This window comes from Triticum aestivum, chromosome 1B (assembly GCF_018294505.1).
Source record: "Triticum aestivum cultivar Chinese Spring chromosome 1B, IWGSC CS RefSeq v2.1, whole genome shotgun sequence".
Taxonomy (NCBI): Eukaryota; Viridiplantae; Streptophyta; class Magnoliopsida; order Poales; family Poaceae; genus Triticum; species Triticum aestivum.
Genome location: NC_057795.1, coordinates 573,807,062 through 573,826,937, shown reverse-complemented (window position 1 = coordinate 573,826,937; position 19,876 = coordinate 573,807,062). Strand labels below are relative to the sequence as shown.

The following is a 19,876-nucleotide window of genomic DNA, read 5'->3' as shown; positions in this document are numbered from 1 at the left end:
CGTCGTCGCCCCGTCGCCGCCCCGCCTCTCGCCCCGTCGCCGCCCCGCCTCTCGCCCCGTCGCCGCCCCGCCTCGGTTCGTTTTGCCTCGGTTCGTTGCAACGGTGCCTCCAATCGCCGGACAGGCCCTCTCCTGAGCCTCGTTGCAGCGGTGCAACATGGACTTATAAGTCCCTGTAAACAAACAGGTAGGGACTCGGGACTTATAAGTCCCTGTAAACAAACAGGTAGGGACTTATGACTTATAAGTTGGGACTTAAAAAAGTCCTAGGACTTATGAAACAAACAGGGCCTGAGTCAACTTCGTCTTCCTGCCGTAGGTAGCGCCTACATGGAGAGACATAAAAGAATGGGCGCGATCAGAGGGGTTCAGACTAGCCACAGTGCATAGTAACATACACTAGTAATATACACATATCCCTAGACTATGTTACTACCTTCATAGTGGGTAGTAACATAAGTGTGGTAACATGCAAAGCTTCATTTATGAGGTTATAGACTCATATTGCATTGGGACATGTGATGTTACAGTAACTAGCTAAGTTACTGTAACTATCTCTCTCCTCATTAACACATTGCCACATAAGCAAATGTGCTGAGTTGGACTCGATGTTACTGCTGAAGTTACTCCCACAGTGGCTAGTCTCGTACGTGTTTCGTTGTGGCAGCAGATACGATAATTAATTTGCATCTGGATCGAGTAATTAATGGAATGCACACGCATGCACTTGCACCTCTTCTTCAGTCGCGGCCATGAATGCACATGGAGGTTTGAGATTCACTCGCTCATTTAGGGCTTGTTTGGTTTCAAATAAATCACCAATTTATAAGTCGAAAAGTGAAAAAAGTGACTTATTTTACCAAATAGACCTGACTTATAAGTCAACCCAACTTATAAGTCATAAGTTGCTCCACCCCAATTTAAAACTTATAAGTCATTCCTTTTTGCGTGGGTCCCACCACTTGCATGATATGAATTGGTAGGGGAAGGTATGTCAGGTGACTTATAAGTCAGGTGACAACCAAACAGACGTGACTTATAAGTCAGGTGACTTGTTGGAACCAAACAGGCCCTTAGAAAGCTGCATGACGATCGAATAGCATTTTATTTTACCTCTAGGTACCACTACCATCAACGGGAACTTCCCATGAACGAGGGTCGGGGGGGTGGGGGCGATCGACATGGGCTGCCTGCACGACGGCGCCAGGGTCAGCCACTCGGTCTCGTTCCTCCTCGGAGCTCTTCTCCCCACCGTGCTGCTCTTCTTCCTCGCCTCCGACCGGCTCGGCGAGAAGCTGGCAACCATCTCAAGCTCAAGCTTGGGGAATCAGAATGGACCAGCTCATCAGCAGATGAGCCATGCCAACCTCATCTCAACTCATGCTTCAGCTCAAGAAAAGGCACGTATGTAGTATGTGCAGTGTTACTTAATTTGCACTAGTGTACGTATGTACGTATCGACGACATGCACCGTGTGATTTGCGTGCTCATGTGACACTCACATGTACGCATGCATGCGCAGGAGGAGAGAGTATTCCCGGGGCTGGCGGAGCTGCTGCCCAAGGTGGCCACGGACGACCGCACGGTGATCATCACGTCGGTGAACGAGGCGTGGGCGGCGCCGGGGTCGCTGCTGGACCTCTTCCGCGGAAGCTTCCGCGACGGCGAGGGGATCGCGCACCTCCTAAACCACACGCTCATCGTCGCCGTCGACGCCGCGGCGTACCACCACTGCCGGCGCGTGCACCCGCACTGCTACCTCCTCGAGGTCGAGGCGACGGCCATGAACCTCAGCTCCGCCAGCGACTTCATGAGCGGCGCCTACCTGGAGCTCGTCTGGGCCAAGCTGGAGCTGCAGCAGCGCGTCCTCCAGCTCGGCCACAGCTTCCTCTTCACGGACGTGGACGTGGTGTGGCTCCGGGACCCGTTCCGGCACATCGGCGTGCACGCGGACATGGCCGTGTCCTGCGACATCTACTCCGGCGACGCCGACGCGCTCGACGGCAACTGGCCCAACACGGGCTTCTACTACGTGAAGGCGACGGCGCGGACGGTGGAGATGATGTGGCGGTGGCGGGCGGCGCGGTGGCGGTTCCCGAGGGCTCACGAGCAGACCATCTTCAACCAGATCAAGCACGAGCTGGCCTCCGCGGACGGCGGCCTGCGGCTGCGGTTCCAGTTCCTCGACACGGCTCGCTTCGGCGGATTCTGCCGGCTGTTCCACAACGACATGGCCAGGGCGTGCACCATGCACGCCAACTGCTGCTTCGGCCTGGAGAAAAAGTTGAGCGATCTCCGAGACGTGCTCGGGCAGTGGAAGAACTACACGGCCATGACGCCACCGGAGAGGAGGAATGTCGGGTGGCGCGTCCCGGCCAAGTGCGGGACGCCTGACAAGAGGGCGCGGACGGGGCCGGGCTCCTGATCCCGGCCTGCGCGTGATTCTGGAATTATTTGCTGAGGCATCGGAGTAGGATTTTTTTATTGTCTCGTTCAGAAATAACAGCAAAAAGAAAGAAAAAAAAGGGCAATATAAGGATCGAACAGTGCAAACCAAGTTTGGATACAATAACATATTTTTGATTGTTGGACTAGTCACGTTTTTATTGTGGTGTCAGACCTTAACGTGAACGGTCACTTTGATGTTAGAACTTGCAGCATACATTGAACGTATAACAACTTGGCTCAAGCGTGCAAATACAATGCAAACCAAGTTTGGATACTTTAAATAAAAACCAAGTTTGGATACAAAAGTAGCACTGATTAGGCTCGCTTGCATGGCGTGTGTCCCGCTGACAGTGACTGGAAGGTAGAGAGGAGGGCGTGTGGCCTGTTTTGCGCCCAAACACCCTCGAATTTTTCTATTTCTCACACAAAAGCCCCTGTTGACGTTGGCATTTCCATTTTTTCGTCTCTATGACCAGTAGGTCCCGCCTGTCAGGCACTATTTAAAAATAGAACGAAAAATATAAGTCCTGGGTCTCGAACACGTCACAATGGCAAGCACAGAGCAGTACTTACCCCGGTGTAATTGACTCTAAATACTACTCCCTCCATCCCAAAATGTAAGATGTTTTTTGATACTATGATAGTGTCAAAAAGCGTCTTATATTTTGAGACGGAGGTAGTATTAGATGGAGAAAAATCAAGGATGCGTTGGATCTTACTTCGAGCCCCAAGGCTTGTGTGAGATGGATGAATTAACACAACTGGACTTGCTTCGTAGTACTGGCAACGAGATTTTGTGATCCAAACAAGTTAATAACTGCAACGGTTTAACACTGGCATACTGCATCTTACAGTTCTCCTACCGTAATCAGTAACTCGGCATTCGTCTGGTAATTACGCAAAGCTTTCAAGGATGAGGCGGGCAGGCAGGAGGAAGAAGATGGTGCTGGTGGTGGGACTTCAGAGGGAGAGGCCGCCGGACTCGTCGTCGTCGTCCAGGGTGGAGGAATAGACGGTGTAGAGGGACCAGATGAGGCCGAACACGCCCAGCAGGATCCACCCCAGCAGGTTGTTGCTCAGCCCCAGGCTCAGCCCCGTGCCCTCCGTCGACATCCGCTCGTCCACCAGCGCCAGCGCCGGGGCCGCCGCCGTAACGGCTGCGCTCGCCGCGGCCAGCAGCGGCACGCCCTTCACGACCGCCGGACTCGCCGCTGCCGCCTCCTTGCGGTCCTTGGAGCAGCCGCACCTCAGCCTCTCGGCCCTGGTCACCCTAAGCTGAGGCAGCCCTGCACAGTTCAGCGCCGGCGTCCCACCGTTAACAACTTAACACTCTTCACACGACTGACATTTTCATGGGGGGTGGCAATTGACAGGATTGCTTACCTAGAGCCTGCCCCGGCCTGGCAGCGACGACAGTGGCGGCGGCAGGACTGATCATTGCCATTGTAGATTGACCTGAGCTCCGGGGGAAGATGCAGCAAGTGAGAGCAGGGGCAGTGTGTGTGAGCAAATTCTCTGGGCATCCTGGCGCCGTATATGTCCTATCCTCTTGGGTCCAATTGGCATTTGCCAACTGGACACCCACAGGTACCTAACGGAAAAGTAACCAGAGGTTTGCACGGTGAAACAGACTCCAACCAGGAAAAACAAGGTTGGAATGGTGGGCGTCAGGTCCAACACATCACCTTGTGTGTTTCTCAAGGGAAAACCATCTATTTCCAGAAGTATCAGAAGGTTGCAAAGTGCACAGCATGGACAATGGACCTGGCACACCAGGAACCAGAGGATGGAGAAAGACAAACCAAGTGGGCACTAGCTACAGCCACACAGATAACAACAGATGCTTTTTTGCTTTCAGTTTCCCCAATTTCCCATACATGGGTTCCCAAAGTTCCACTAGATAGACACACTAGAAGTTCCACTAGATAGACATACCAGAAGTTCCACCTCATGCTTCCACTAGATAGATATACTACAAGTTCTTCCACTTCAGACAAAACGGGCATACACGGCGTTCACTCCAGGAAGAGGTACATAGAGTCCGCCGAGGGCTCGCAGGCCGCGGGATCCTTTCACTTGAGAGGAATGAACCTCGAGGAGTGGGTGGCGCCGATACCGGGCCTTCCGTGCTTGACGGGCTTGTAGCTGATGGAGAACTCGGCGAGGTAGTGGCCAATCATCTCGGGCTTGATCTCATTTACGACGAAGGTTTTTCCATTGTACACTGCAATTTGGCTGCCTATCATCTCTGGTATGATGATCATGTTGCGCACATGAGTCTTCACAGGCGCTGGCTTCTCACCGGCTGGTGCCTCCCTTTTCTGTACATTTTTTCAGAGAAAAGGAATGAGCTTCAGTTGCTTGAACTCGAACTGATAAAACAATAGAATTGATTGTTCAAATCAAAACAGCATTAGAAGTGTACTTTTAGAACTGGATGTCACACTAATATCTTAGAAATGATAAAGACACCTCAAACCAATACCTATACAGTAATACAGATCACATCGTTCAACACCTATCAAGGCACATATACTCGGGAGTTTATATCATACATTTCTAGTTATTCATTTTCTTTTCTTTCCTGCCACAATAAAAAAATGGATACTCGTCACAGAAATTAGAGAACATTAAATGTATTCCAGTAGAAGATGCAAAATCACCACTGTTCAGCACTACTATACAGCCATCTAGTGATTCATAGTGGTCAAAAGACCAACCAATAAGATATTCACTTGTGCGAAGGTTCATAGCTTTGCATTGATATTTGATACTCCCATTTATCGAACATCAATATTCCCACAACCATAAACCCAGAACCAGAAGATGCTAGCTCAAGAATATACAGTATGTGCACTAGCTAGACAAACATTCATTCGTCTGTAGAGTAAGCAAAATATTTGAGCCCATCAAAGAGAAAAGTGAGTACTGTAGAAAATATCAATTCATTTTGCTAAAAGTGACCACATTACAACGGTATATACAAACATATAAGGTTAACAACCTGAACTGCAAATCAAAACCAGACTGAGTTGCCAAAATATCAGAAAAGTGACATATGAGCAAGATAATTTCAAATATTTTATTAACAACCTACAATCCCAACTTGATGCTAATCTTAGTGCAGCAAACAGTAAACAAAATGGACATTTCGGAATGTACATCATACATCGAATTCACCCAAAAAATGTACTCAGTCGAATGTTTTGGCCAGAAAATGTACATGCCACCATATTTAAACCTATATGGAGAACAGCAAACCCCAACTTAATTTTTTTTTCTGCACACCCTCATCATCTCTATAATAGTGTCAGTGAAAGCAAACAAACTGAACATTCCAGGCACTGCAGGCTACAGCCACAAAGAATATAATCAGTCAACTTCACTCCTCAAAAAATACTCAGTCGAATGTCTTGGCCAGAAAATGTACTTGATCAGGTGATTCCACGCTACAATCCAAGCATACATGCTAATTTCAAGGCTTTTACTATTAGCAATATAATTTCAAGGATTTTATTAACAACCTAGAGTACCAACTTAATGCTATGGTATGTTCTATGGTACCAAACACCTTAGTGCTGCAAACAGTGCATGCCACGATATTAACCTACAGGAAGCATGGAAAATGTACCAAGTCCAATGTTTTGGCCAGAAAATGTACTTGGTCAGACGATTGCACGCTGCACTCCAAGCACACAAGCTAATTGCTTCTTTTTTTTTTTTTTGAAGCTAATTGCTATGAGTAAGTTACAAATCACATGCGGCCAACAGCACGTCCATCCAAAAGAAAAGAGGCACATTCAGGCATGCTGTCGCTGGCAAGTGGCACAACTGTTTAGCTCGGAGACAGTTATAAATAGCAGGCATTTCATCACACCCAGAAGCAGAGGGGCAAGGGAGGAGTATCATCCATTACCGCCTTGCGCAGCTTCCTGATGAGCGCCAAGGGCCTCCTCTTCAGCCCCCTCTGGAACCTGCAGCAACACCAAAGCACGGCACTTTCTTTCAGACAAACGAACGAGCTAGCAGTTCCCTCTCCCCTTCCCTTCCCTTCCCTTCAACTTCAAGAGATTCCAGTCTCGCTCGCTCTCTCAAGTTGGACGCACGCCGCTGGGGGCGGGGTGTACCTTCTGCGGCCGCGGGCGGGGAGGAGCTGGACGAGGTCGTCGGTGGACATGTCGAGGAGCGCGTCGAGGTCCACGCCGCGGTAGCTGAACTTGCGGAACGTCCTCTTCTTCGGCTGCCCGGCGGCGGCGGCGGCCACCTTCGTCCCCACGCCGACGTTCGCCTGCAAACGCGATTACGCAGCGCACGGGTTAGAGGGACCAGCGATTGGGGAATGCGGGAGGGTCGGTTTGGGGGAGGGGCGAGGAGGGCGGAGCTCACCATGGCTGGCTGCGGCTGGTTGGGGGAGGAGGAGAGGAGGTGGCGAGCAGCGGAGGCGACGGCGCTAGGGCTTTGGTGAAAATGGGGAATGTCTGTCGAGGCAGGGCCGTGGTAATAATGTGAGTATTAGCTACGGCCTTTATTTTTATTTATTTATTTTCGAGCTGATGAGTTGAGCATCCCATAGTTACATAAATGAGTGAAACCGAGCTCCCACATTCCCAGGAGCATATGGGTCGTTAGATGCGATTTCCACTATGGTCCTGGTCGTCGGATCTCGGCATCAAATCACTAGGACCGTTCGATATTCACCCCATCGCTCTCAGCCGTCTGATAATATTTCAATTTCATATTTTTTTTGTAATATATGTGCCCCCACAAGGCATTTTCTTCATTTAAGCCAGAGCGTATAAAAGGCAACCGACACCGTTCTATCAGCAACCCCGTGGCCAGACCCTAGCCGTGCACTCTGCCTCCTCCTCCACTCCCGCGCCAACAAAACCACGCCATCGCCATCTCCTTCGCCTAGCCGGCCGCCGCCCCTTTCATGCCCGGTGGCCTCTCTCCACTCCACTCTTCATTCCTCGAATGCGGCGGCGGTTCATTGACGTAGCAAGCGGCAAAGGCGACAGCGGCAGTCGTGCCCCTTGCCCTCGCACGCCGCCGCCACATCTCCTCCAGCGCCTCGGTGATCCTCTTTCCTCGCTTGCTTCTGGGCTGCCCCATCCATCATGGAGGGGATGAGCACACCGGGAAGGAGCTCTCCACTAGGAAGATCCATCCACACCCGGACGAGGCGAGCATGTCGTTGTTGTTCCATCAGGAGGAGAGCACCGTCACCATCGCCCAGCCATCCTCTTCACCCGCTCTGTCAGGATTGTGGGTTGGATATACTGCAAAGCGGCTAAGAAGTTGCGGCACTACTTGGAAAATGGAATGGAAGGGGTGCGTAATCGCATATGTGCATGAAGAAGTCGGCTCGCACTTGAATTGTGGGTTGGATATACGGCAAAGAGGCTAAGAAGTTGTGGCGCTAATTGGAAATGAAATGGGTGCGTAGTCGCATGTGTGCATTCAGAAGTCAGCTCGCGTTTGGATTATGGGCTGGATAGTGCAAAGAGGCTAAGAAGTTCTGATGCTTCTTGGGAATGGAATGGGTGCGTAGTCACACGTGTGCATTTAGTCGGCTCGCATTTGGATTATGGGTTGTATATATGGCAAAGAGGCTAATAAGTTGTGGCGTTGCTTGAGAATGGAATGGGGTTTGCATGTGTGCATGAAAAAGTCGTCTCGGAGGATCTCCATTCGCTAAAAAAATAAGAAGAGAGATGCCCTAATACTGTCGCAAGAGCCAATAGAAGTCACGACCGGCTGATCAGGCCAGCCGCACAAAGATAGAAAAAACCTAGCTTTATTTTATCTTCTCCATTTAGTGGAACTAGCAGAATAATTGGTACCTTAAATCCTAAACCCTAATTCCCAACGACTATAACCACATTTTACTGCATCACAAAGATACCCTATCTCTCTATCTTTTTCACCGAGACATTCCTTAGAGCATTATCCATGTAATGTGTTTACTGACAATGTGCATGTATGAAATGTTACACTTCAATCATAAAAGCAGGGAACATCTTTTCCGTGCAATAGATTTGTGTTGGTGTCCATTTCATCTTCAGACATAGACTAACAAAAGAAAAAGCGACATGCTCATTCCCATCATAAAAAGTTGGTTAATTTAAATATCTAAATTACCTTTCGAGTTAAGTAACCATGTGTAAGGAGTCATTACCTTCATTACTTGATACTATATTATTGAGAGCCTAAAATCATGAGGATCGTATAAATGTACAGAAACTAAAAAATAGATGAATAAGATATTGATGTTTAATTGGTAAGTTGCTAAATATCCATTAGTGATTACAAAATTCATTTTGGCCTTGTTTTCACATCAGCCCTATAAAGCTTCAAGATTAGCAAATGTTCATAAATTCAAAGGATGTTCATGTTTACAATTTTTTTAGAAATTTCAAGTTTTGTTTGAATTTTTTTTAAATGTGTTTATAAAAGTGTTTGGAATTTTCAGAAAATGGCTGTGTTTTTATTAAATAAGAATTTTCAAGAAAATGTTCCCTTTTCAAAAGAAAACAAAAATTCAGATAATGTTCGGGAATGTGAAAATATGTTCGCTTGTTTCAAATATTGTTTGTGTTTTTAAAAAATTGTTCAGGATTTTAAAAAATCTTCCCTCTTCCAAATTTTATCCTCAAATTCAAAAAATGGTCCCGTTTTCAAAATTTCGTTCGGCAATTAAAAAAATGTTTCTGTATTTCAAATTTTGGTAGGGAGTGCATGAAAATGTTCCTGTTTTTTAAAATTTATTCACAAATTGAAGCATTGTACACTTTTTTAAAAAGTCGTGTATGTCGAGTATTTGTCAAAACTGAAAATAACTATCCTGAATTTCAAGAAATGTTTTGAAAAAACAAATAATATCCAATCAGCTCCTCCTTAAACATTCTCGCGGGGTTATAGTCACAAAGTGTCGTAAGCTCTATTGGTTAGCTATTCGCAAAAATAAAAGTTGTACTGGTTAGCTATATCCCTCTGTGAGCACTTGGTCGCGAGTCCTTCCTCCTTTCAAATCTCAGCCGTCAAGAAACCTTCTTTCCTTTATTGCTAGGTGTAGATATATATAGATATAGGTATAGATTAGGCTGCAATAGATAATTTGTTTCTTTGTTTAAAAAAATTTGCGGCTCATATGTATTTGTTTTAGACTTTGGCATGCGCGTCCTCATCATCGGATGGCACCGTTCGAATGTTGAACGTTTTCGGTGAACTGCTCAATCCTAGTTCATATCAACTGGTGTGAATTGATATGCAATGACATATTATTTGTTTCATCTTTGTCATGTGCATATTTGCTATTCCCTCCATCCTGAAATGTAGGACCATTTCTGACACTATCAATATTGGGTTGAACGTACATACCGTTTATTTTTTTGAATTAATAGTGACCGTGGAATGAAAACTGATGGCCTACGTTTGGAACCAAACCTTCTGTACTGCCTCTTCAGGGCCTCTTTTCGCTCAAAGAAACCTGCAGGTAGGATTCCAGTCCTCGAGTTATATTTGTTCTGCTCAGTGCTCGTGCATGCTGAAATCTGAGATGGGCTCTAGGCCCATATTGCAATTTCTGAAAAATCTCTAAGGGCCCATGTGGGTTATATGGCACTAGGTGTGGTGGGAAGTTTAGTCCCACCCCGGAAGTGGAAGGAGAGTTGGAGTGGTTTATAAGGGTTTCTCTTCTACATGCTATTGGAGCTTGAGAAGAGAAGAGGCCCTCGCGCACTCCTCCTCCGCCGCCCGCCTCGCCACGCCACGCCTCGGCACGACGCGCCGCACCGCGGGAGTGAGCCGAGCCGAGCTCACACCTACGCGCTTATTTTCGGACGTGGGTCGAGCCCACGTCTCTCCACGCGGCTGCGCCTATAAGTATGCGGTGTCTCCTAACCCTAGCCGCCACGAACAGATCACATCTGCTCACGCGCACGCCCACCGTCGTTCCTTTGCTGCTGCTGCCGCCGGTGACTCCATCCCGTCCGCCACGTACACGGTCGACGGGAGAGCAGGTCTCCGAAACCACGCCCTTCTGGTTCCTGTACGGGGTGAGGGGCGAATAGGTTTTTGGGCAGCGATTACGCGACTGCTCGCTTCCGATCGTCTACTTCCTCTACGTCCGCGTCGCCTTCATCATCACCATGTCCACCGACGCCGACCGTGCCGCCGCCGAGAAAGCTGAAGCCGACAAGAAGGTCGCCGAGGACGCCGCTGCTGCCACCAAAGCCGCGGCCTCTGCGTGGCCTACTGGAGGGTATAACTCGTTTATCCCGCTCCTGATTATTTTCATATTAGCAGTACTAGCAGTATGTGTAGATTTGTCTACTGTTTGCTTAGTACGTGCATGTTTAGATCAGAGTCAGTACGTCATCAACTTAGTCAATGCCATGCTAGTGATTTACTCATGGATTAATTTAATCGAGAAATTGCCTATTTACTCAACAATCCAAAAACCTATTATGTGTAGGAATTTCTCGGCAAGTGGTTTTGCCGCTGCACTAAAACCGGATAAGTTTACCGGTACATACTTCAAGCGTTGGCATGGCTAAAGATCAATTGAGATACTCTCAAACACCATATTTGGATATTTGGATATTCGGACTGCACACCATCTCAAACACCATATGATCCTAGCGTATTGATTCGAAAGTCCAAAGGCATGGCTAAAGATCAATTGAGATACTCTCAAATCATTGGTTCACTGATGTACCTAGCGAGCGCAACGAGGCCTGACATCGCGTTTGCTGTGAGCAAACTGAGCCGGTTTGTTTCCAAACCGGGTGATGTACATTGGCATGCTGTTGAGAGAGTTATGCGCTATCTGAAAGGTACTATGAACTATGGACTTCACTATACCGGATACCCGTCGGTACTTGAAGGGTATAGTGATGCGAATTGGATCTCTGATGCTGATGAGATGAAGGCCACAACTGGGTATATGTTTACTCTTGGAGGTGGCGCTGTTTCCTGGAAGTCTTGCAAGCAAACGATCTTAACGAGATCGACAATGGAAGCGGAATTAACGGCATTAGACACATCTGGTGTTGAAGCGAGATGGCTTCGAGATCTTTTGATGGACTTGCCATTGGTTGATAAACCGGTTCCGGCTATCCTTATGAACTGTGACAATTAGACTGTCATCACCAAGGTGAAGAGTTAAAAGGACAATATGAAGTCCACCAAACACATAAGAATGAGATTAAAAGCTGTCAGAAAATTAAGAAACTCCGGAGTGATAGCGTTGGACTATGTCCATACGGCTAAGAATCTGGCAGATCCCTTTACAAAAGGGCTATCACGTGTTGTGATAGATAATGCATCGAGGGAGATGGGTATGAGACCCACATGAGTTGCCATGGTGGTAACCCAACCTATATGATCGGAGATCCCGTGAACTAGGACCTGGGAAAACAAGCCAGTGGTGAACTGAGGAGAGTAACTATACTAACCCACTCCGTTGGAGATGCAATACTCTCGATACTGTATGGTAGGATGACTACGGTCTCAATGTGTTCCAAAGCTTATAAAAGCAAGATGCTATCCTACAGAGCGATCTTTGGAGGAACACACCTATATGAGCCCGACTGCTGGTCACAGTCTATGAGATTGGGGTGATCTCTAGTAAGCTCATGATAGGCCAGGAGTGTGACTTATATGCTCCACCCGAGGGGTCAGCCTTCGGCAGCCTAGTACTAGCAAGACATGTAGTGAAACTTCTTCACGCCAAACTGACAATTCAAGGCATAGTCCATTGTTCAGTTGTGAAGGAGTGTAGCCACTTGTTCTAGGTGAAGTTCAACCTTAACAGGTCTTTACTGAAACACTGGTATATCGAAACAGCAATTGGAACAGAGGACACAATGGGCCCTCGAGATCTGGTGGGGGATTGCTGAAATCTGAGATGGGCTCTAGGCCCATATTGCAATTTCTGAAAAATCTCTAAGGGCCCATGTGGGTTATATGGCACTAGGTGTGGTGGGAAGTTTAGTCCCACCCCGGAAGTGGAAGGAGAGTTGGAGTGGTTTATAAGGGTTTCTCTTCTACATGCTATTGGAGCTTGAGAAGAGAAGAGGCCCTCGCGCACTCCTCCTCCGCCGCCCGCCTCGCCACGCCACGCCTCGTCACGACGCGCCGCGGGTTGCGGGATTGAGCCGAGCCGAGCTCACACCTACGCGCTTATTTTTGCTAGTCACTAACGGAGAGTTTTCTGACAGCTGGGCCATGATCTGAGACGTCGGATCGTGGGCTGTCACGGACTCGGACGTGGGTCGAGCCCACGTCTCTCCACGCGGCTGCGCCTATAAGTATGCGGTGTCTCCTAACCCTAGCCGCCACGAACAGATCACATCTGCTCACGCGCACGCCCACCGTCGTTCCTTTGCTACTGCTGCCGCCGGTGACTCCATCCCGTCCGCCACGTACACGGTCGACAGGAGAGCAGGTGTCCGAAACCACGCCCTTCTGGTTCCTGTACGGGGTGAGGGGCGAATAGGTTTTTGGGCAGCGATTACACGACTGCTCGCTTCCGATCGTCTACTTCCTCTACGTCCGCGTCGCCTTCATCATCACCATGTCCACCGACGCCGACCGTGTCGCCGCCGAGAAAGATGAAGCCGACAAGAAGGTCGCCAAGGACGCCGCTGCTGCCACCAAAGCCGCGGCCTCTGCGTGGCCTACTGGAGGGTATAACTCGTTTATCCCGCTCCTGATTATTTTCATATTAGCAGTACTAGCAGTATGTGTAGATTTGTCTACTGTTTGCTTAGTACGTGCATGTTTAGATCAGAGTCAGTACGTCATCAACTTAGTCAATGCCATGCTAGTGATTTACTCATGGATTAATTTAATCGAGAAATTGCCTATTTACTCAACAATCCAAAAACCTATTATGTGTAGGAATTTCTCGGCAAGTGGTTTTGCCGCTGCACTGAAACCGGATAAGTTTACCGGTACATACTTCAAGCGTTGGCAGACTAAGACCACGTTATGGCTCACGGCTATGAACGTGTTCTGGGTCACCGGTGTCTCCACGGGAACGATTGCTCCTGAACAGGAGAAGGCATTCAAGGAGGCTACCGTTGTGTTTCTCGGAGCAGTTCTTAGCGTGATCGGAGATAAACTGGTCGACGCATATTTACATGTGCATGTCGCCAAGGACTTGTGGGAGGCGCTCGAATCTAAATTCGGGGCCGCAGTTGCAGGGAGCGAGATGTATATTATAGAGCAGTTCCATGATTACAAGATGGTTGAAAACCGTCCTGTATTTGAGCAGGCTCATGAGATAATATGCATTGTTAAGGAACTTGAGCTTCTCAAGTGCGAGTTACCGGGCAAGTTTGTCGCGGGCTGCATAATCGCTAAGCTCCCTAATTCCTGGAGGAACTTTGCCACCACTCTGAAACATCAGAGGCGTGAATTCTCTGTGGAGGATGTCATTGGCCATCTGAGTGTTGAGCAGAATTCGAGGGCAAAAGACTCGCACGGAAAAGGGGCCGAAGGGACTTCTGTTGCCAACATGGTGAACCAGAAGAACTTCAACTCCCACAAGCCCAAGGGAAAGAACGGTGTCCAACACAATACCGACTTTAAGAAGAAGGGTAAGAAGACCTTCAAGAAGAACAAGAAGGACGAGGGCTGCTTTACTTGTGGTTCGGTTGAACATTGGGCCAACAAGTGCCCAAACAAGTACAAGAAGTCAGGACAGGACTCCAAGTCTGTCAACATGATTGTGGGCAACAATGAGAATGGTGCATCTGGGTACGATAATTTATTTACTGTTTTTTCAGTGTTTCAACCCAACGATTGGTGGGTGGACACAGGTGCAGGTGTTCATGTGTGTGCTGACATTTCATTGTTCACTTCTTACCAGGTCACAGGTCACGGGTCCGTATTGATGGGGAATGGCGCGAGTGCTTCTGTTCATGGTGTTGGCACGGTCGATCTGAAGTTTACTTCGGGAAGGATCGTGCAGCTGAAGAACGTGCAGCATGTCCCCGCCATCAAGAAGAACCTCGTTAGTGGCTCCCTTCTATGTAGAGAAGGGTTTAAGTTGGTTTTCGAGTCTAATAAATTAGTTGTTACAAAATATGGACTCTTTGTTGGAAAAGGTTATGAGAGCGGAGGGATGTTCCGCCTTTCCCTCGCAGATTTTTGTAATAAAGTCGTGAACCATATTCATTCGAATGTTAATGAATCTGAAGTTTGGCATTCACGTCTTTGTCACATTAGTTTTGGTGTTATGACGCGGCTAGCCAAGTTGGATTTAATCCCGAGTTTCACTTTAGCCAAAGGTTCTAAGTGCCTTTCATGTGTGCAAGCTAAGCAACCTCGCAAGCCTCATAAGGCCGCGGAGGAGAGACACCTGGCACCATTAGAACTCATACATTCTAATCTTTGTGAGATGAATGGTGTGTTGACTAAAGGTGGAAAGAGATACTTCATGACATTGATAGATGATTCCACTAGATATTGCTATGTGTATCTGTTAAATACTAAAGATGAGGCTCTACACTACTTTAAAATCTATAAGGCAGAAGTTGAAAATCAACTTGAAAAGAAAATTAAACGAGTCCGGTCAGATCGTGGTGGAGAGTACTTCTCGAGTGAGTTTGATTCCTTCTGTGCGGAACACGACATTATTCATGAGAGGACGCCTCCCTATTCACCCCAGTCAAACGGGGTTGCCGAGCGGAAAAACCGTACTCTAACTGATTTGGTTAACGCCATGTTAGATACATCGGGTTTATCCAAGGCATGGTGGGGGGAGGCTATATTGACGGCATGTCATGTCCTGAATAAAGTTCCGACAAAGGATACTGAGATCACTCCCTATGAGAAATGGGCAAAGAGAAGGACGACACTCTCGTACTTGCGCACTTGGGGCTGTTTGGCGAAAGTCAACGTGCCGATCCCCAAAAAGCGTAAGCTTGGACATAAGACCGTGGACTGCATTAATTTGGGCTACGCTAAGAACAGCGTTGGCTATAGATTTCTAGTAGTGAAATCTGAGGTACCTGACCAGAAGATCGGTACAATTATGGAGTCTAAGGATGCTACATTCTTTGAGGATATTTTTCCTATGAGAGATATGCAAAGCACTTCTAGACAGGAATCTGAGGAGACTCCTGAACCTGCCATCCCTATGGAATATTATGAACAAACACATGATGAAAATCCCGAGGAGGATGACGAGGAAACCCTTGGTAGGGGCAAGAGACAAAGGACTGCAAAGACCTTTGGTGATGATTTCTTCGTGTACCTCGTGGATGATACTCCCACTTCTATTTTAGAAGCGTATGCCTCTCCAGAAGCTGACTACTGGAAGGATGCGGTCCGTAGCGAGATGGATTCCATCATGGCTAACGGGACATGGGAGATCACTGACCGTCCCTATGGTTGCAAACCACTGGGATGTAAGTGGGTGTTCAAAAAGAAGCTTAGGCCCGATGGTACGATTGAAAAGTACAAGGCTAGGCTTGTGGCCAAGGGCTATGACCAGCAAGAAGAGGAAGATTTCTTTGATACTTATTCACCTGTGGCTAGACTGACCACCATTCGAGTATTACTCTCGTTGGCGGCCTCACATGGTCTTCTCGTCCATCAGATGGATGTTAAGACGACTTTTCTAAATGGAGAGCTAAAGGAGGAAATCTACATGCAACAGCCTGATGGCTTTGTGATAGATGGTCAGGAAAGAAAGGTGTGTAGGTTGATAAAATCTTTATATGGCCTGAAACAAGCACCTAAGCAATGGCATGATAAGTTTAATACAAATCTGACATCTGTTGGTTTCGTTGTTAATGAGGCTGACAAATGTGTATACTATCGCCATGGTGGGGGCGAAGGAGTTATACTGTGCTTGTATGTTGATGACATACTGATATTCGGAACAAACCTCAAAGTCATTGAGGAGGTCAAATCGTTTCTATCTCAGAACTTTGAGATGAAAGACCTTGGTGTGGCTGATGTTATCTTGAACATCAAGCTACTGAGAGATAATGAGGGTGGGATCACACTTCTGCAATCCCATTACGTTGAGAAGGTGTTGAGTCGTTTTGGATATTCGGACTGCACACCATCTCAAACACCATATGATCCTAGTGTATTGATTCGAAAGTCCAAAGGCATGGCTAAAGATCAATTGAGATACTCTCAAATCATTGGTTCACTGATGTACCTAGCGAGCGCAACGAGGCCTGACATCGCGTTTGCTGTGAGCAAACTGAGCCGGTTTGTTTCCAAACCGGGTGATGTACATTGGCATGCTGTTGAGAGAGTTATGCGCTATCTGAAAGGTACTATGAACTATGGACTTCACTATACCGGATACCCGTCGGTACTTGAAGGGTATAGTGATGCGAATTGGATCTCTGATGCTGATGAGATGAAGGCCACAACTGGGTATATGTTTACTCTTGGAGGTGGCGCTGTTTCCTGGAAGTCTTGCAAGCAAACGATCTTAACGAGATCGACAATGGAAGCGGAATTAACGGCATTAGACACATCTGGTGTTGAAGCGAGATGGCTTCGAGATCTTTTGATGGACTTGCCATTGGTTGATAAACCGGTTCCGGCTATCCTTATGAACTGTGACAATTAGACTGTCATCACCAAGGTGAAGAGTTAAAAGGACAATATGAAGTCCACCAAACACATAAGAATGAGATTAAAAGCTGTCAGAAAATTAAGAAACTCCGGAGTGATAGCGTTGGACTATGTCCATACGGCTAAGAATCTGGCAGATCCCTTTACAAAAGGGCTATCACGTGTTGTGATAGATAATGCATCGAGGGAGATGGGTATGAGACCCACATGAGTTGCCATGGTGGTAACCCAACCTATATGATCGGAGATCCCGTGAACTAGGACCTGGGAAAACAAGCCAGTGGTGAACTGAGGAGAGTAACTATACTAACCCACTCCGTTGGAGATGCAATACTCTCGATACTGTATGGTAGGATGACTACGGTCTCAATGTGTTCCAAAGCTTATAAAAGCAAGATGCTATCCTACAGAGCGATCTTTGGAGGAACACACCTATATGAGCCCGACTGCTGGTCACAGTCTATGAGATTGGGGTGATCTCTAGTAAGCTCATGATAGGCCAGGAGTGTGACTTATATGCTCCACCCGAGGGGTCAGCCTTCGGCAGCCTAGTACTAGCAAGACATGTAGTGAAACTTCTTCACGCCAAACTGACAATTCAAGGCATAGTCCATTGTTCAGTTGTGAAGGAGTGTAGCCACTTGTTCTAGGTGAAGTTCAACCTTAACAGGTCTTTACTGAAACACTGGTATATCGAAACAGCAATTGGAACAGAGGACACAATGGGCCCTCGAGATCTGGTGGGGGATTGCTGAAATCTGAGATGGGCTCTAGGCCCATATTGCAATTTCTGAAAAATCTCTAAGGGCCCATGTGGGTTATATGGCACTAGGTGTGGTGGGAAGTTTAGTCCCACCCCGGAAGTGGAAGGAGAGTTGGAGTGGTTTATAAGGGTTTCTCTTCTACATGCTATTGGAGCTTGAGAAGAGAAGAGGCCCTCGCGCACTCCTCCTCCACCGCCCGCCTCGCCACGCCACGCCTCGTCACGACGCGCCGCGCCGCGGGTTGCGGGTTGCGGGATTGAGCCGAGCCGAGCTCACACCTACGCGCTTATTTTTGCCAGTCACTAACGGAGAGTTTTGTGACAGCTGGGCCACGATCTGAGACGTCGGATCGTGGGCTGTCACGGACTCGGACGTGGGTCGAGCCCACGTCTCTCCACGCGGCTGCGCCTATAAGTATGCGGTGTCTCCTAACCCTAGCCGCCACGAACAGATCACATCTGCTCACGCGCACGCCCACCGTCGTTCCTTTGCTGCTGCTGCCGCCGGTGACTCCATCCCGTCCGCCACGTACACGGTCGACGGGAGAGCAGGTCTCCGAAACCACGCCCTTCTGGTTCCTGTACGGGGTGAGGGGCGAATAGGTTTTTGGGCAGCGATTACGCGACTGCTCGCTTCCGATCGTCTACTTCCTCTACGTCCACGTCGCCTTCATCATCACCATGTCCACCGCCGCCGACCGTGCCGCCGCCGAGAAAGCTGAAGCCGACAAGAAGGTCGCCGAGGACGCCGCTGCTGCCACCAAAGCCGCGGCCTCTGCGTGGCCTACTGGAGGGTATAACTCGTTTATCCCACTCCTGATTATTTTCATATTAGCAGTACTAGCAGTATGTGTAGATTTGTCTACTGTTTGCTTAGTACGTGCATGTTTAGATCAGAGTCAGTACGTCATCAACTTAGTCAATGCCATGCTAGTGATTTACTCATGGATTAATTTAATCGAGAAATTGCCTATTTACTCAACAAGCCAAAAACCTATTATGTGTAGGAATTTCTCGGCAAGTGGTTTTGCCGCTGCACTGAAACGGGATAAGTTTACCGGTACATACTTCAAGCGTTGGCAGACTAAGACCACGTTATGGCTCACGGCTATGAACGTGTTCTGGGTCACCGGTGTCTCCACGGGAACGATTGCTCCTGAACAGGAGAAGGCGTTCAAGGAGGCTACCGTTGTGTTTCTCGGAGCAGTTCTTAGCGTGATCGGAGATAAACTGGTCGACGCATATTTACATGTGCATGTCGCCAAGGACTTGTGGGAGGCGCTCGAATCTAAATTCGGGGCCGCCGATGCAGGGAGCGAGATGTATATTATAGAGCAGTTCCACGATTACAAGATGGTTGAAAACCGTCCTGTATTGGAGCAGGCTCATGAGATAATATGCATTGTTAAGGAACTTGAGCTTCTCAAGTGCGAGTTACCGGGCAAGTTTGTCGCGGGCTGCATAATCGCTAAGCTCCCTAATTCCTGGAGGAACTTTGCCACCACTCTGAAACATCAGAGGCGTGAATTCTCTGTGGAGGATGTCATTGGCCATCTGAGTGTTGAGCAGAATTCGAGGGCAAAAGACTCGCACAGAAAAGGGGCCGAAGGGACTTCTGTTGCCAACATGGTGAACCAGAAGAACTTCAACTCCCACAAGCCCAAGGGAAAGAACGGTGTCCAACACAATACCGACTTTAAGAAGAAGGGTAAGAAGACCATCAAGAAGAACCTCGTTAGTGGCTCCCTTCTATGTAGAGAAGGGTTTAAGTTGGTTTTCGAGTCTAATAAATTAGTTGTTACAAAATATGGACTCTTTGTTGGAAAAGGTTATGAGAGCGGAGGGATGTTCCGCCTTTCCCTCGCAGATTTTTGTAATAAAGTCGTGAACCATATTCATTCGAATGTTAATGAATCTGAAGTTTGGCATTCACGTCTTTGTCACATTAGTTTTGGTGTTATGACGCGGCTAGCCAAGTTGGATTTAATCCCGAGTTTCACTTTAGCCAAAGGTTCTAAGTGCCTTTCATGTGTGCAAGCTAAGCAACCTCGC

General features: G+C 47.9%; 3 protein-coding genes across 3 annotated transcripts; 1 reads left to right on the top strand and 2 right to left on the bottom strand.

Annotated features, from left to right (window-relative positions):
- Positions 1–1,181: 1,181 nt before the first annotated feature.
- Positions 1,182–2,425, top strand: LOC123079990 (uncharacterized protein At4g15970-like). The gene is made up of 2 exons (XM_044502848.1): positions 1,182–1,389; positions 1,497–2,425. Exons 1-2 carry the CDS (start codon positions 1,182–1,184, stop codon positions 2,423–2,425), a joined length of 1,137 nt encoding a protein of 378 aa, XP_044358783.1.
- A 731-nt stretch (positions 2,426–3,156) lies between these two features.
- LOC123095796 (photosystem II reaction center W protein, chloroplastic) lies at positions 3,157–4,125 on the bottom strand. Its single transcript, XM_044517363.1, has 2 exons — positions 3,832–4,125; positions 3,157–3,734 (listed from the first exon to the last, which is right to left on the bottom strand). The coding sequence occupies exons 1-2, from the start codon at positions 3,890–3,892 to the stop codon at positions 3,409–3,411; spliced, it is 387 nt and encodes a 128-aa protein (XP_044373298.1). The 5' UTR covers positions 3,893–4,125; the 3' UTR covers positions 3,157–3,408.
- Positions 4,126–4,284: 159 nt separating this feature from the next.
- On the bottom strand, positions 4,285–6,939 carry LOC123095787 (40S ribosomal protein S15). Its single transcript, XM_044517355.1, has 4 exons — positions 6,835–6,939; positions 6,576–6,736; positions 6,365–6,422; positions 4,285–4,769 (listed from the first exon to the last, which is right to left on the bottom strand). Exons 1-4 carry the CDS (start codon positions 6,835–6,837, stop codon positions 4,521–4,523), a joined length of 471 nt encoding a protein of 156 aa, XP_044373290.1. The 5' UTR covers positions 6,838–6,939; the 3' UTR covers positions 4,285–4,520.
- Positions 6,940–19,876: the final 12,937 nt, after the last annotated feature.